General features: G+C 37.0%; 3 protein-coding genes and 1 non-coding gene across 7 annotated transcripts; 1 reads left to right on the forward strand and 3 right to left on the reverse strand.

Moving 5' to 3' along the window:
• Positions 1 to 552: 552 nt before the first annotated feature.
• Positions 553 to 5749, reverse strand: LOC147289403 (putative transcription elongation factor SPT5 homolog 1). Of its 2 annotated transcripts, XM_086236689.1 has the most exons (14): positions 5145 to 5749; positions 3570 to 3799; positions 3335 to 3478; positions 3036 to 3194; positions 2870 to 2953; positions 2611 to 2681; positions 2154 to 2508; positions 1922 to 2080; positions 1749 to 1811; positions 1538 to 1631; positions 1275 to 1433; positions 1144 to 1192; positions 962 to 1020; positions 553 to 799 (listed from the first exon to the last, which is right to left on the reverse strand). In XM_086236689.1, the coding sequence occupies exons 1-14, from the start codon at positions 5425 to 5427 to the stop codon at positions 738 to 740; spliced, it is 1971 nt and encodes a 656-aa protein (XP_086092815.1). In that variant the 5' UTR covers positions 5428 to 5749; the 3' UTR covers positions 553 to 737. The 2 variants fall into 2 exon arrangements, with proteins under 2 accessions (XP_086092815.1, XP_086092816.1); XM_086236690.1 differs by lacking the exons at positions 553 to 799; positions 962 to 1020; positions 1144 to 1192 and having other exon boundaries at positions 1294 to 1433; positions 1538 to 1614.
• Positions 4703 to 4824, reverse strand: LOC147289404 (small nucleolar RNA snoR77). The gene has a single exon (XR_015121559.1). It is a non-coding gene; the product is annotated as a small nucleolar RNA snoR77 (small nucleolar RNA).
• Positions 5750 to 8737: 2988 nt separating the features above from the next.
• On the reverse strand, positions 8738 to 12372 carry LOC147289405 (alpha/beta-Hydrolases superfamily protein). Of its 3 annotated transcripts, none has more exons than XM_086237981.1 (6): positions 12214 to 12372; positions 10649 to 11366; positions 10251 to 10309; positions 9722 to 9850; positions 9263 to 9398; positions 8738 to 9045 (listed from the first exon to the last, which is right to left on the reverse strand). In XM_086237981.1, exons 2-6 carry the CDS (start codon positions 11351 to 11353, stop codon positions 8785 to 8787), a joined length of 1290 nt encoding a protein of 429 aa, XP_086094107.1. In that variant the 5' UTR covers positions 11354 to 11366; positions 12214 to 12372; the 3' UTR covers positions 8738 to 8784. The 3 variants fall into 3 exon arrangements, with proteins under 3 accessions (XP_086094107.1, XP_086094108.1, XP_086094106.1); XM_086237982.1 differs by lacking the exon at positions 12214 to 12372 and adding an exon at positions 11936 to 12151; XM_086237980.1 differs by lacking the exon at positions 12214 to 12372 and having other exon boundaries at positions 10649 to 12150.
• A 254-nt stretch (positions 12373 to 12626) lies between these two features.
• Positions 12627 to 14162, forward strand: LOC147289406 (large ribosomal subunit protein eL36x-like). Its single transcript, XM_086237488.1, has 4 exons — positions 12627 to 12672; positions 13150 to 13254; positions 13471 to 13670; positions 13826 to 14162. Exons 2-4 carry the CDS (start codon positions 13153 to 13155, stop codon positions 13857 to 13859), a joined length of 336 nt encoding a protein of 111 aa, XP_086093614.1. The 5' UTR covers positions 12627 to 12672; positions 13150 to 13152; the 3' UTR covers positions 13860 to 14162.
• Positions 14163 to 14637: the final 475 nt, after the last annotated feature.

Here is a 14637-nt window from a genome sequence, read left to right on the forward strand (position 1 = left end):
CTTTTGTTTATATTTTTTATCTGATAGTTAAAAGCTCAATACCTTGAAGCTGTCAATTGATAATATTAACCCAATTCAATGGAAGTACGGAACAAGTTTTAATTTTATTTATTTTTAAATCCATTAAATGGTTTCCGTGTATTGCTCACACATTGGTTTGTTTATAATTTTTTTCAAGGAACAATGCTACATACAAAAAATAAGTTCTAACTTCTAACGTATTTTCCAACGGATTGTTGCATTTGTAAATCATGTATTTTATTTTCGTCCGAGTTGGGGAAGGGGAAGAAGGCGTGGCTGAAGGTTAAATAAGGGTAAAACCAGAAATTTTGATTTTTTTTTTAAAAGGGACTGTTGGGTGGTCCATAGAAGTGCATTAGGTTGAGCCTTGAGTTGCTCATTATCCTTAACAGCAGCCGAGTTTAAAACAGTATTAGGCTGTGCTTCTCCAACATCTGAAGTTTTAGCTACACATTTGATACTTCTGATGCTAAAATTAACTACCTTCAATGGATTCTAAAGTTTGACCTTAAATTGAGAACTGAAACTCCATGCAAAAACTAGGATAAAAATGTAACAAGCAATGTTGAGGTACATTTGGTTCAATAATGATTAAAAAAGAAATTTATCAAAAAATTCCTGGTTTATATTTAATGTGCAGTTGCTCCCTGCCATAACAAGATGTTAGATTAAAATTCAAATGTTGGGACTGTAGGCTTCTAGCAGAGGGGATAACATCATTTGGCGAAACAAAAGACGTCACGCATAGGAGTCATCAGTCCATCATGAATAGGCGTTGCTGCAAAAAGGAATACAATAGATGAAATCGTATATCAGTCACCCAAATAAATGACACTGCCAAATAAGTTACGGTCCAAAAACTAGTTATATATCAAAACTTGTACAAGACATTTAAGTTTCCAAAATTACAAGTGAAACCACAAGGTTCCAAAAGACAAACCTCCGGAATCTCTCATGGGAGTCGTATATGGATGCGGAGGAGTTCGACAAGGAGCAGCACTGGAAAATAATTTTTTAAAAAAGTTAGAGAACAAGCTAGACCTAAAACAGAGAGAGAGAGAGAGAGAGAGAGAGAGAGAGAGAGAGAGAGAGAGAGAGAGAGAGAGAGAAAATAATAATTACCAATGTGATGTTGTAACAGCCACGTTTTCAGAAATACAATCCCGAGCAACTGCAAGCATGACGGAAGTGTTATGGCCCATAGAAGTACATACCATCCAAGGAGACAAGAAAAATTCCACACATAAACTTGCCTGTAACAATCCTCATTTGGGACTCTAATTCAACCCTTACATTTGATCCATTAACATCTACAACATGCCCGCGGGAGCCCTTATATTCCCCCTTGCAAATTTTTACTATAGCCCCAACCAAACCATCATGCCCTCTTCCACCTCTATGCCTTCCTCCAGCTGAACCATAGATATAAAAACTAAATTACAAACTCCCTCAATAAAAATATAGACCATGGCACGACATGAACTACATAGAGCATTGAACATCATCAAGAACATACAGTCAGTTGGAGGGCCTCCCCTAGAAAGCCTCCTTGGGGACTGGGGCATACAAGGATGAGTTCTGAGATGCTCCATTCTGGAGTAGAAGTCGCCCTACAAAGTTGATATATGAGTGGGATAAAAGTATTGATAACCAGAACAAATAACAAAAATAAAACCCCTGAGAGATGAAGAGTTAAGATCTACAACAAAACAACACAAAAGACTTACATTTCTGGTAATACCAGATGTCACCCCTGAACTCAACACAACATAATCAGAAAACACGTGGATCTGCAAACAAGACATACCCTTGTCACTTCCACACGAATATTTAGTAGAAAACTATTCCTTAAGTCCACCACTTGCTCCTAAATAACTGAAGGAAAATAAATCACACTCACATGTTCCTTGGTTGTATCAGATACAATGATGAGCACATCATTCTGTTTAAAGTCAACAACCATACCAGTTGCACCTTCTTGAGCACCAGATACAACCTTCACATGATCCCCAACTTTAAAGTACTTGCGAAGCTCTTTTCTATTTATGGCAACAGGTTGCTGCAAAAGAAAATCGACAATAAGAACAAGTCATCACAACACTAAATCAGTAATCCAGTAGACATTTTCTCACCAAAAGGTCTTTCATTTTGGGTCTGATATGAACATTCTCTCCCTCAACACTCTCAACCTGTCCTTCCAAATTTATTAGAGCTCCCTTGACAACAATAATTGCATCACCCTTCATAAAGTGACCTTTCTTTCTGTCTGAAAATAGACTTGACAGACTGGCTATATCTCCACCATTCTCCCCAGGTTTGCAGAATTTTCCGCGTTCATCAAAAGTGGGATTTATGTTTTCAGAACCAACTGATCTCATCGATAATTCCTTGTATAAGAAACCATCATTAAACCACATGCCGCTAACTTTATCAAGGTAAGCACCAGTCATCGGATGTCGTCCATGCTTAACAGGAATACACAGTTCTCTAAGCAGAGTACGAAAGCATAATGGGACAAAAGGGTAAGAAGTTGGTCTACCAATACACTGAGTGGAAACAACAGTGAAATAGGATGGAGTTCAGTATTACCTGGCTTCATCAATATTCATAAAACGTTGAGGAGGAACAAATGCCTTCTTTTTCAAAAGTTCTCTGCCAGCCTGTATCATGAATAATTCATCTCAAAATTACCAAGATAAATCAATAATGCAACGCAATTGAATTATGAGTATTTATGGGGAGGAGAATACAGAAAAGATGGCCCACACAAATAGGAATGAAAATAAAGGGATTCAACGGTGCGGGAACAAGACTCGATTAAATATCAAAATATGTTTGTGAATGTTACCTGTTTTTTTGCAAGAGCTTGTAAATCAATCCTTGGAATTAATTTTACTGCAACTCTCTGCCGCACATGATCCACATGCACCACCTGCAGGAAAAAAAAAAAACTTGAAGCTTAGATAAAGAAGCATAAGTTATTGAGTAACCAGAATCAGAAATACAATCCATACCTTCCCAAGGTCCCCTTTATATGTCCCAGCCTTCAACCTAACCCAAGTATCCTTTGAGAGATCAATTGCCTTACTTTCGACTTTAAGAACATCAGTCATTTCTTTAATAGGAACAAGCTCTATTTTCTGGGGAAATATATCGCGCAGACCTTTGCAAGCCTGAAACCAAAGCAAAGAAGCAACCAAACAAGTACAACAATCAGAAGGGATACGCATATGCATGCAGTACAATGGGAAACACAGTCTGATGTGCAATTCCTAAACCATCGAAAACTATGCGTATACCTAGAAAAACATACCTCCCTCACATGCGCTTCTTTTTCCGCTTCAACATATACATAGTTTTCCAGGTGGTCAAGAGAAATAGCAGACATGATTCTCAGTTCAGGTTTATCAATACACTTTTGAATTAAGCAAGCAGCTGTTTTTCGCTCACGACCAATCTGACATATTGGTCACCAAAAATATCATAATAAATATTATCCCAAAATTAAAAACCAAACAAAAAGTCAATATTTAGGCAAAATAACATACCGCGCATTTCACCAACCACAACTTTGGGTCCAAAACAGAAGGTAAAAGAGCTTGCTGATCTGTGACTACTGTCTCCTCATCATATTCTGGATGACTCAAATATCTATCGTGAATTCTTCTCTCAAGATCTCCAATATCTTCTTCTTCTTCATCTTCCTGTGGCAGCAATGGGGGACGATGCATCCTTCTACCATCATCTTCGTCAGGTATATCAGCTCCAACTATGAAGTCTGCAAAAATATTCTCACAAGATTATCACCAATAAAATCGACAAGGAAGAACTGTTACGAATTCTTATTTACATCATTGTTTCCATAACCCTAATAACAACAATTACAGACTGATTGAAACCAAAATGTTTACAGAATCAATTGAACTCATTTAATAAAAATAAGTTGAACCAAATTTTTTTTTTTTTTTTAAAGGTGATCTTAACAAAGGTGATGAAATTGAAGGTAAATAACCAATACAGACATTTTAGTAAATTGATTATGAAAAGACAGGTATCTTAACCAATTGAACTCAAAATGTATAGAGAATCAACAAACTCAATTTAATAAAAAGAAAATAAATATTAACAAAGGTGATCTTCATCTATATAAGCAACTCTGTCAGTTCTTAGTGACAAGTTGAATTGTGATTATCTTTCAATGACACATCAATCAGAAATGCAGATAAGTAAGTTTATGATCACGCAAGTTTATACAGATGGGTAAAGTTTTTGAAGGAGAAAGCAATTTCAACTTGCATATTGTATTAATAAAATGATATCAAAAGTATCAATTAATATCAATTTAATACAAATATTCATAGAAACAAGAAATCAAAACGAGATGAGTACAAGAAAAAGAAGAGCCTACCATAAAGGTGCATTAACTTTTAACATAATTAGTATATCGTCGATTTATAGATCTATAAACTAATTTAAGATTCAAAACTAATCCATGATTAGTAATACAAGGAAAAAATTCAACCAGATTAAATTAGACTGACCCACACTGATGTAAGACAACTGGTATTTATGATTGGTGATTAATTTGGAACTTATAAACGAACGAAAAGAAATTAACCAGATTGAATTAGACCTAAAACCTGATCACAAACAAAACAATTGGTTTTTGTAAGCAATATAAAATGTACTTAGGCTTACTAGACCAGCTTCAAAGGCATCTCAGCAAGTCTGAAGAGCAAAAGAACTTTGATTTACAAGCAGTTAAACGCCTCCCTTGCCATTGTCATCGCAAGGGGGCTGCCTGAATCACCACTCGAACCCAACACTTCCTCATTTGTGTGATTTCAGAAAAAAAAAAAGTTTGACTGAATCATATAACAGAACAGAAACCAAAAACTCTTAAGAATGAACAACATGTATCAGCCTTAAACCGTGACTATAGAATTAAACGATTCTAAGAACCCTAATAACAAGGATTACACACTGATTGACAACAAAATGTTCGATAGAATAAATTGAAGCCAATTTAATAAAAATTAGATGAACCAATTTCTAAGATTTTTTTTGTCCAGGAACCGATTTCTAAGTTAAAATTAATAAAAACAAGGAATAGAAGAGCCTACCGTCCTCGCCCTCATCTTCGTCCTCTTCCTCCTCAACGCTATCGACCTCGGCTTCAATATCGAAAAACTGCAATGCAGGGGGCCGCTTATTCCTCGGCTTACGTATCCGACCTCCACAATAGTCATCTTCATCATCATCAGCGTCCTCCTCTGCGACGTCATCTTTCAAATTCGATCTTCTCCGCTTCCGATTGGAAGCTCGTACTGCTCGCTCCTGCTCTTCTTCAATTTCATCGCCCAATACATCGTTCAGAGCTTCGTCTTCGACACTTTTACGCCGCATGGCTGCGTCAGTTGCTGGGGTCAATATGGAACTTCGCCTCTCGCTCTCAATTTCGCAATCGGCAAAACTTCTAGGTTGTATTTCGCCAATGCCTCTACGCCCCTATATATAGGCTCTGGAAGGCTCTGGGTCGCAATAGCAAGGACGGTTTCCAAGTTACAATAGTAAAAGAGCCGCAAAACCGCCTCATACCCGCGAGACGAACCGGTTCGTAAACCGCCTCTTCTTCGATTCGCATCTCGTCCTCGTCCTCGCCTCTGTGATACCGCATGGCTTGTGTCTAGGGTTTTTTCTGTGTCTAGAGTTTCTTCTGTGTCTACAGTTGGAGGTGCTTCCTAAATTTGGTTTTTTCACGTAGTTGGGCTTTTAAGTTTGGAGTATTTTTCTTTTTTCATAACATTTTAGGGTAAATTTAAATTTAAATTCTTAGAATTTCTAATTTAGTCCCTGTAATCTTTTTTTGCTCAAAAATTATTAATTTAGTCCCCTATAATTTAGCTCAAATTCCTAATTCGGTCCATGAGATGGACGCGGATGATGACACAAGTCACACAACAATGCTGCCATAATATTAAATGACAATAATTTAGAAAAATATTGGTTCAAGTTCATTTTTGCCCATGAACTATAGGGCCAATTTCAAATGACTTCATGTACTATCAAATATTTCAAATGAATTCATAAACTAAACGAAAGTATATAAAATAGCCCATCTGTCAAATATTAGATGGGTAATTTGGTCATTTTATCAATTAATAATATTTAATTATTATTTAAATAACCAAAATTAATATAACCAAAATAATTATAAATAAAAAACCCACCCCAGCCCGTTCCCCCACCCCGCCACCTTGCCCCTCCCTCCCCCGCCACCTTGCCCCCGTCACCCACTCTCTCTCTCTCTCTCTCTCTCTCTCTCTCTCTCTCTCTCTCTCTCACGCGACAACCCCAGCCACTTCCCCCACCCCCCACGTTGACAACCTCTACCGCCACTTTCAATCCTACTACAACACGCTCAACCTCGCCGCCTCAAACGATGTCGTCACCGTCGCTCAGCTCCTCCACCCCGACTGGAGCACTCCTCTCGAGAAGCCCTTCCTTTGGCTCGGCGACCTCCACCCCTACGTCTTCACCAACCTCCTACGCTCCTTCCTCTACCAAAACGACACGTCAGACTTCGAAACCGACGACGACATCGTCAGCATGGAATGTGCGAGAATGGTGGGGTTGCTGTCGGCAGTAGGTGGTGGAGTGGGGGGATGGTGGGGTTGGGGTGAGGGGGGTGGCGCATGGTGGGTGGAGGGAGTGGCGAGGATGAGGGGAGGGGGCGAGGGAAAGAGGGGCTGGGTTGGCGGGGTGGATATGGCTAGGTGGCGAGGGAAACCGAGTATGAAATGTACGATGGCTGACTGGCTGAGGAAAATGGGTCGGACCTTGGTGAGGGCTCGACTTCACAAAGGATTTGGGTTCGCGGGTCAGGGTTTCTGGAGGGGCTGGGTGGCGGGGGTGGGGGAACGGGCCGGGTGGGTTTTTTTAAATAATTATTTTAGTTATATTAATTTTGGTTATTTAAATAATAATTAAATATTGTTAATTAATGAAATGACAAAATTACCCCTCTAATATTTGACAGATGGGCTATTTTGTATAATTTCATTTAGTTTATGGGTTCATTTGAAACATTTGATAGTACATGAAGCCATTTGAAATAGACCCTATAGTTCATGGGCAAAAATGAACTTGAACCAAAAATATTTTATGTTTTGAGCATCATTCTTCTAGAATTATATCAAGGTATACTGTATTATACGGTGAAAGAATTGAAAAAAGAGATCATTCTCTCATTACTTGTTTTTTCTTTTAAATCAAGTTCGTGTTAATTTCATATATATATAATATATATAAATCCCCTCTATTAAGGGATTTCTTAAATAAACTTATATAAGAAATCTCTTGTAGAGTCCACTCCATATTGTATTTGAAAAATCCCTCGGAAGTGACCTATATACATAGCTACTCTTCTTCTTATTTAATAAATTGCATACTTAGTCATTAGGGCATATATATAATTATATATACATACTTAATCTAATTTCATCCATATATATAAAGTATCTCAAGAGGGCATTGTTTTTTTTTTTTTTTGGCCAATAAGAGGGCGTTGTTAACTTTAATCAGTTTGGCTTTTTATAATACTACCTTTCTCAGCTTAAGAAAAAAGAGGTAAGGAATGAATTGATGAGTTTGCCGCAAACTTATTATTATTTGAATTAATTACTCTAAGGTACCTTTTACTTATTGTTTTTACTCTCTAGTGCACCAATTAGTTTTTTTTAATAACAAGGTAAGTTGCAGCTAGTTGGCTTATCTTGAAATCTGGTCAATTGTCATTTTATTTCCTTTTTGTCTTTCTCTTTCTTCTCTCTTCACGTTCATCTTCTCTCTTTATGCATTTATGCCATTTTAAGTCAAACTGCAGTTTTTTGCATTTTTCTGCAGTTTCTAGAACTGCAGTTTTCTGCAGTTTCTGAAACTGCATAAAAAACTATAGTTTATGCAGTTTACAGTGAACTGAAACTGCAGTTTCTGGAATTACAAGTGAACTTTCTGCAGTTTCTGAAACTGCAAGTGAACTGAAACTGCATAAAAAACTGCAGTTTATGCAGTTTACAGTGAACTGAAACTGCAGTTTCTGGAATTACAAGTGAACTTTCTGCAGTTTCTGAAACTGCAAGTGAACTGAAACTGCAGAAACTTTCATATGATTGCTTACTAAACTGAAATCTTTGAGGAATTATTGTCATTTTGTGCTTTGGTATAGTAAACATACATTGTCATTTTATGGTTTTCATAAATAAAAACCATATTTCAATGAAAAAAAAAAAAAAAGAACGCTTCTAATCCTTTATTCTAAAATATCTTGGCCAACAACCTTATATAAAAGTTATATCTTTTCTAACCAACAAATCAGTATCAGACACTATCCATTTGTTAGCTTTTTATTAATTTTTTTGACCCGTTGCAGTTGTAAGGATATGGTTGGTATTTTGGTTTTTTCTGTGTCTATTTTGGTGATTACGTGGCATGAAGATCTAGTGAATTTGAAGCATGTGGCCCACAAAAGAAGAATATACCGTTGAGTTTTTGTAGGATGTGACCTGCAAAGTAAGAATGAGGCATTGGGTGTGTTTGGTTAATAAAAAATGTTGTCAGTACCTTATAATTAATGGACTCTTATTATTTTCTCTATATGCTTCTACCTGAAAAAAATTACATTAATGATCGATCACTACCAATCAACAAAATAACGAGAACAACAACAATAATCACTCCTCTTTCATCTTTTTTTTTTCTTTCTTAAAACCGTTCTACAAATGTCTTGCTTTTCTTAGTTGAACCAACAGAAGATTCCCCACTTGATCCATATGAGTGTTCCTCGTCTTCCTGCTCATCAAAAGTTCCATATGGGGATGGTGAATATGCATGAGGCACAGCCAATGTGACAGCTCTTTGTAATGCAGCCTTGTACTCCTCACTGTGTTCTTTGGCTAACGTCTCCTGCCGCTCCATTTTTTGCTTTGGTGGAATTTCCATAATTTGATCTTTCTCCAACATTAACTGGGGAAAAAAATGCAGAGGTTCAGACACCAGACTAGGATTTTAATTCCAACTACTGCTTGCAAACTGCAAAGTAAGAAAAACTTGATGGAACCTAGCACGTGATGAGAGATGATGACAAAGAGACATATAGAATGTATACACCCGTCCTACTGAAAATTTTTCTCCAGAAAGTAGAGCCATATTCCTTTAAGATCTACTTGAGCCAAGAACTTACATCTAGAGCCCTTTGGGCTTCTCTCTCTATCCAAATGATGGCATGATCTGAAGTGGCATTACAAGAAAGAACTATGTGCTCAAATCTCCCATCTACTGGCACTGCTGTCTTGACAACTGGGGGAAACCTTCCAAACCTGCACAAAAAAAATATGTGCATGGGAGGTCCTTTTAACAGCATAAGATCAACAGTTACTGCCCGCTCAGCAAAATATCTATTAAACTGCTATATCTTTGGTTCAATGTGGATGTGGCAAATCCCGCAGACACCAGGTAGCATTGTATAACATCCCAAAAAGGAAAGATTTAGTTAATAGGAGCGGGTAAGATTTAGTTAGGTACATTTAGTTTCCCTAATAGTAAACTTGTTCTGAGGAATTGAAGTCTGGATCACAGAATAAGTTTCTGCAGTTAGTAAGCAGATATTTGCAAAAGTATGCTCATTAATGCCTGACAATACCTAAAAGGCTTTCTCTCAACAATGTGATAGAGGCGGCCAGGTGCATACAGCCTCCTTGGATCTTTGAGCATCTTCTCCTCAGGTATACATGTGTCACTCATGCATCGTAGGCATAGTAGGCATGGCAAACTGTTTAAAGAAATAAATTCCATATTAAACAATATATTGACGTAACATTCACAAGGTGAAAATCCAGATAACTAAAAACCCAAAAGTTGGTGTCAACACCTAACTAATTCTTAAAATATTAGTATGCCCTCTGCTAAAACAAGTGTTTCCACTAACAGCTTTCTAAGGTTTGAATAATTTGATGATCATGCATTGAGATTATTTTGTCTTTAGTGATATAAGAATAAATTTTGGTATTGCTTTGCAAGAAAAATGGAATATATTAGCAAACCCAAAATGAAATTATAAAGGGCATTTTATTTGCTGTCTAGCTTTGCAAAGGGTATTTGTATTTTTTTAATTGGCCCCATCAGTTGTAAACAAAGCAATGGTTGAAAAGAGTGATCAGAGCCAACTATACCAGAAAAATGACTTGAAAATGTCTTCCAAGGGTGTGGCCGTCCGTGGTAAGAAGTCATCCTGGTTCAATATAATGATCACAATCAAATCTAAGGAATGTATTGACAGAATTACTACTTATAGATTTTAACAATCTAATGTATAATGGTGGGATATATCCTTTTAGTTTTTAATTTTTCTAAGAACAAGCTTCCATGCATCATCAACACACATAAGCATTACAAGAGGAACTTTTGAGATGACAAATTTACACAATAATGGGAGAAGATGCCAATAAATTTAAAATCTAAGGCTGCTGAAGCATTATAAGATGCATATTCATTTAAATTATTGTACAAAATACAAAATTCTTCTTAACAAGACAATACATGAAAGAAAGAAAAAAGATTAAAAACTTGCCTGAAGCACAACAGAATAGATGACGTCTGCGTATCTGACAGCTAAATTCAATGACATACACCTCGCCGGTGCAATAGCATAGCCCCTAACCCTCTTCCGGTCAATGTCTCCCAACCTATCCCTATTCTGCACCACCACCAATGTTAGCAATGCTGCTACACCTGACCCTAGGGAGTGTCCCGCAAAAGTCAAGGTATATTTTGGATACTTCAATACCAAATCTTTCAAAATTTCACATTCTGCATCCAGAACCCATCCAGCAGCCTTCAATAGCCCATTGTGCACATACCCACCATCAAATTTCCTCTGCCCCAGTTTATTGTCCAATAGGCATGCATAGTCACTCTCTTTTGCCAAGTTAAGGCCTCTGAAGGCAAGAACTATATCGGCATGATCATGATCAAGATATAATATATAAGGAGGAGCTTGTCCTTGGGTATCTTTATAAGTTTTTTTCAAAATTAACCAATCTGGGTTAATACCATACCCACCAGGGGGTTCCCAAAGGGGTTGATGAAGGTCATCTTCATAAACAGCTAAAATGTAGCGGCAGAGGCGAGGTACAGGCTCAAATTCTTCAGCAGTGGCAATGCCCCAAGTCTCACTGTCATGGCCTGCTGTGTGGAGGCATCGCTTCCAAGCCCAGCGAGTACATGCCAGACAATAAACGCACTCAAGGAGAGGACAGCCACATAGGATTGACATTGAGGCCTACAGTCTAATCATACTATGACAGATCAAAACTCACAGATAAAAGCATTCAACAAGAAACTAATAATTAAGTAAATTTCAGCAGCACATACTTGAGGTAAAAAGAGGGTATTTGAACTATAAATTGGGATTTCAAAAGGAGTAGGTAGATTGGACAGAACAAAGAGGTATGCATTTACTAAAGTCCCAAGATTTCAATGGACTGGGCAAATTATAAAACAGAAGAAGACCGCATGGAGATGAAAACAATACAAACAAGGATGGCATGCAAATATCGGATGGGCTTGGCAGAAGAAACACATCAAACAAAATATTCAATGAGGAATTGACTTAAATAAGCAGAATTAAGGACACCTCTTAACTGAGCTTGATAATCAAAATTGGAAACAGAGCTGTTATTTAAGAAGACCAAGAAGCTGAAACTAGATAATGAACTCAAATGGGTATCAACCATTACGGTAATTCTATGCACTGGAAGATCTTCAGCCACTGACAATCAAACTTTCTACATACAGTAAGACAAAAGCACCCCAAACAAAAAAAAAAACAAAAAGAAGAGAAGAAAGTGACAGATACCCAAGAGCCAGATTTCGGTTTTGATCAAGAATATTGGAATCTCAAAGCACCACACAAGATTTTTTCATGGAACAAGAGAGAATTCAATAAAGAGAGTCGACGATGGACTTTCGTTCTCACAATGGAATTAAGACATGGTTTTTTTAAAAAATATATATATATCAAAGAGAGAGTATGAATTCGAGCTCAGTTATGATAACATACGAATTATTTGGTAGTATATTAAAATGTTAAACGAATAATAGAAATGAAATAGAAAGAAAGGGGTGTGTGTGTACCTGCAAGTCAAAGCCCATGTGAGTTCGCTTCATTACTTCAAGAAGAGTTGGAAGTGGAAGGAAACATGAAAGTGCACGGTAAAGCCAATAATCATTGTTGGCTCTAATCGGCAGTGTGGCCAGTTACGTAAATTATCTCAGCTTACAGTGGCATTTGTTGTCTTTTTAATTCTTCTTTCTCCTCTACCGTTCTTATGTCTGAATGTCTCACGTGCTCCATCCACTCTTTGGACTGTTAAGGTTTTCTAACAATGGGCCAACGGCCCAGTTTGCTTACTTAGTTGGGTGGCCTTACAGGGTCCCGAAAATGGGCCTAATTGACATTGACCAAATTACCCTCAATCTTTTTCCAGTTTCCATTCAAACTCCGTATAAGAATCAAGCTCAAACCCAAAACCCTAGTCTTTCTTCAAACCCGTCTCAATCTTAGAGATCCTCCAAGCTCTGACCGATTCAAAGGTAAACACCCTAGCCCTTTAGCCCTGAATTCCTGATTCATTCCATTTTCTATCTCGTCTAATCCTACGCAAGTACTTTCCCTGTTTGTTTTCCGAGAAAGCATAGGAAGAAAAGATTATATTTTAGTAATCGATTAAAGTCATTTAGTTTCTGATATGCATTTATCTCTCTGTTTCAGCTTGTGAATTTTTGGGAATTTTTTTTTTGGTATGAAAAATTTTGCACATTTAAATGTGTTATGTTTGTTTGTTGCACAAAAATGAAACTATGACTATATATATGTAATTGACTTGGGAATCAAAATCCTGATTTTTTTTATATAATAAAAATGGGTACGTTATATGATAACATTGTTTTAGCTCTTGTTGAAAGGTTTTATACTTGGTTGCCAAAATTGTGAGATTAATTTTTGTTGGATTTTTATGGAATTTAAGATTCCCAAACCATCCAAATCCTGAGTATGCTATTATGAAGCAGGTAATGGCTCCACAACAGCCAAAATCTGGCATCTTTGTAGGATTGAATAAAGGCCACATAGTGACCAAGAAAGAATTAGCTCCTCGCCCCTCTGATCGCAAAGGGGTAAGTTGATTTCATACGACTCATATTTTCATCTGCATTGTTCGAATAACAAGCCATCTTATACTTTATGTAACTTAAAATCGGTATTTTGTATTTGGTAAAAGTTCTTATCTTGAAGGCTAGAGAGATTACTGACTGTTTTTGTGTTTCTATAAAGCATAGGCCGCTGAGATTGCTTCACTCTTTTTGTACTGACTATTTTGTTTTGTGGTGCAGAAAACTAGTAAAAGGGTTCACTTTGTTAGGAACTTGATTCGTGAAGTTGCTGGTTTTGCACCATATGAGAAGAGAATCACTGAACTTCTGAAGGTTGGTAAGGACAAGCGTGCACTGAAAGTAGCTAAAAGAAAGTTGGGAACCCACAAGAGGGCAAAGAAGAAGCGTGAGGAGATGTCTAATGTTCTCCGCAAGATAAGGTAATCCTTGTGAAGATTCTGTTTCTCATATCAGAATCTAACTAAAATCTAAGTTCTTATTTGTTGTATTGTTGGGAAGTAACTTACCGAAAGGCTGGAAGTGTTTGAGAATTCATATTATAGTTTCTCATTGGCTTGTGTGAATTTTGATGCAGGGCTGGTGGTGGAGCTGGGGAGAAGAAGAAATGAGGCACGTTTGCAGATTGAATGTGTTAGAAATTCACCTCTGCAATGTTTTTCTAGTCTAAACTTGAGAATTTTTCTGTTTTGAATGTGAGAGGCTGAGAGCTGGGAATTGGGAAAATCTGCTTGGCCCTTTTTTTTTTTTGCCTTTTGTTACTTTTAAGTTTGGTTGTTTGTCGCTGTGGGCAGCCAATTTGGTTAGAACATTCATTCCAGTTACAATCATTTTTAATTTTTGTTGTAATCCTCCTCTAGCTCAAATGATCATTTTTCACCATTATAAAGCTAGGTCTAAATAGCATTTTCTCATTTTCTTGCATGTAATGATTGTGTGCGCGTTGCAAGAATGCCCTTGCAATGCATTTCTATTCTGTAATAAAAAAGCTGCACTCATCATAAAAGCGGGGAGGAAAGATTAAGAATAAAATAAACAAAAGATAGTAATAAATCTAATTCTTTGGTAGCATTTTTTTCCCCATAGGAAATCATTTCTCTTGAAGCTGTTTCTAGATTATCTCACTTTCGTATTTGAGAAATTTTATTCATTTTTGATGGATGTGGCGCTATCATTCCATTGAAGTGTATCACGTATTATAAAAGGTACCTTCGTACGTTGGAAGGAATAATAAAAGTGATTGCTTTTTGCAAGTAACAACCGGGAAAAAAATGTCATACGGACCCAGTTTACAACTACATGCCAAATTATTTTGTATAATTTATGACGACTAGCTCGGCAAAGATAGAGCGTTCAAGAACTACAAAGGTAGTTAGCTGGAAAAGATGC

Source organism: Dryas octopetala, chromosome 3 (genome assembly GCF_963921425.1).
Source record: "Dryas octopetala chromosome 3, drDryOcto1.1, whole genome shotgun sequence".
Lineage (NCBI taxonomy): Eukaryota > Viridiplantae > Streptophyta > Magnoliopsida > Rosales > Rosaceae > Dryas > Dryas octopetala.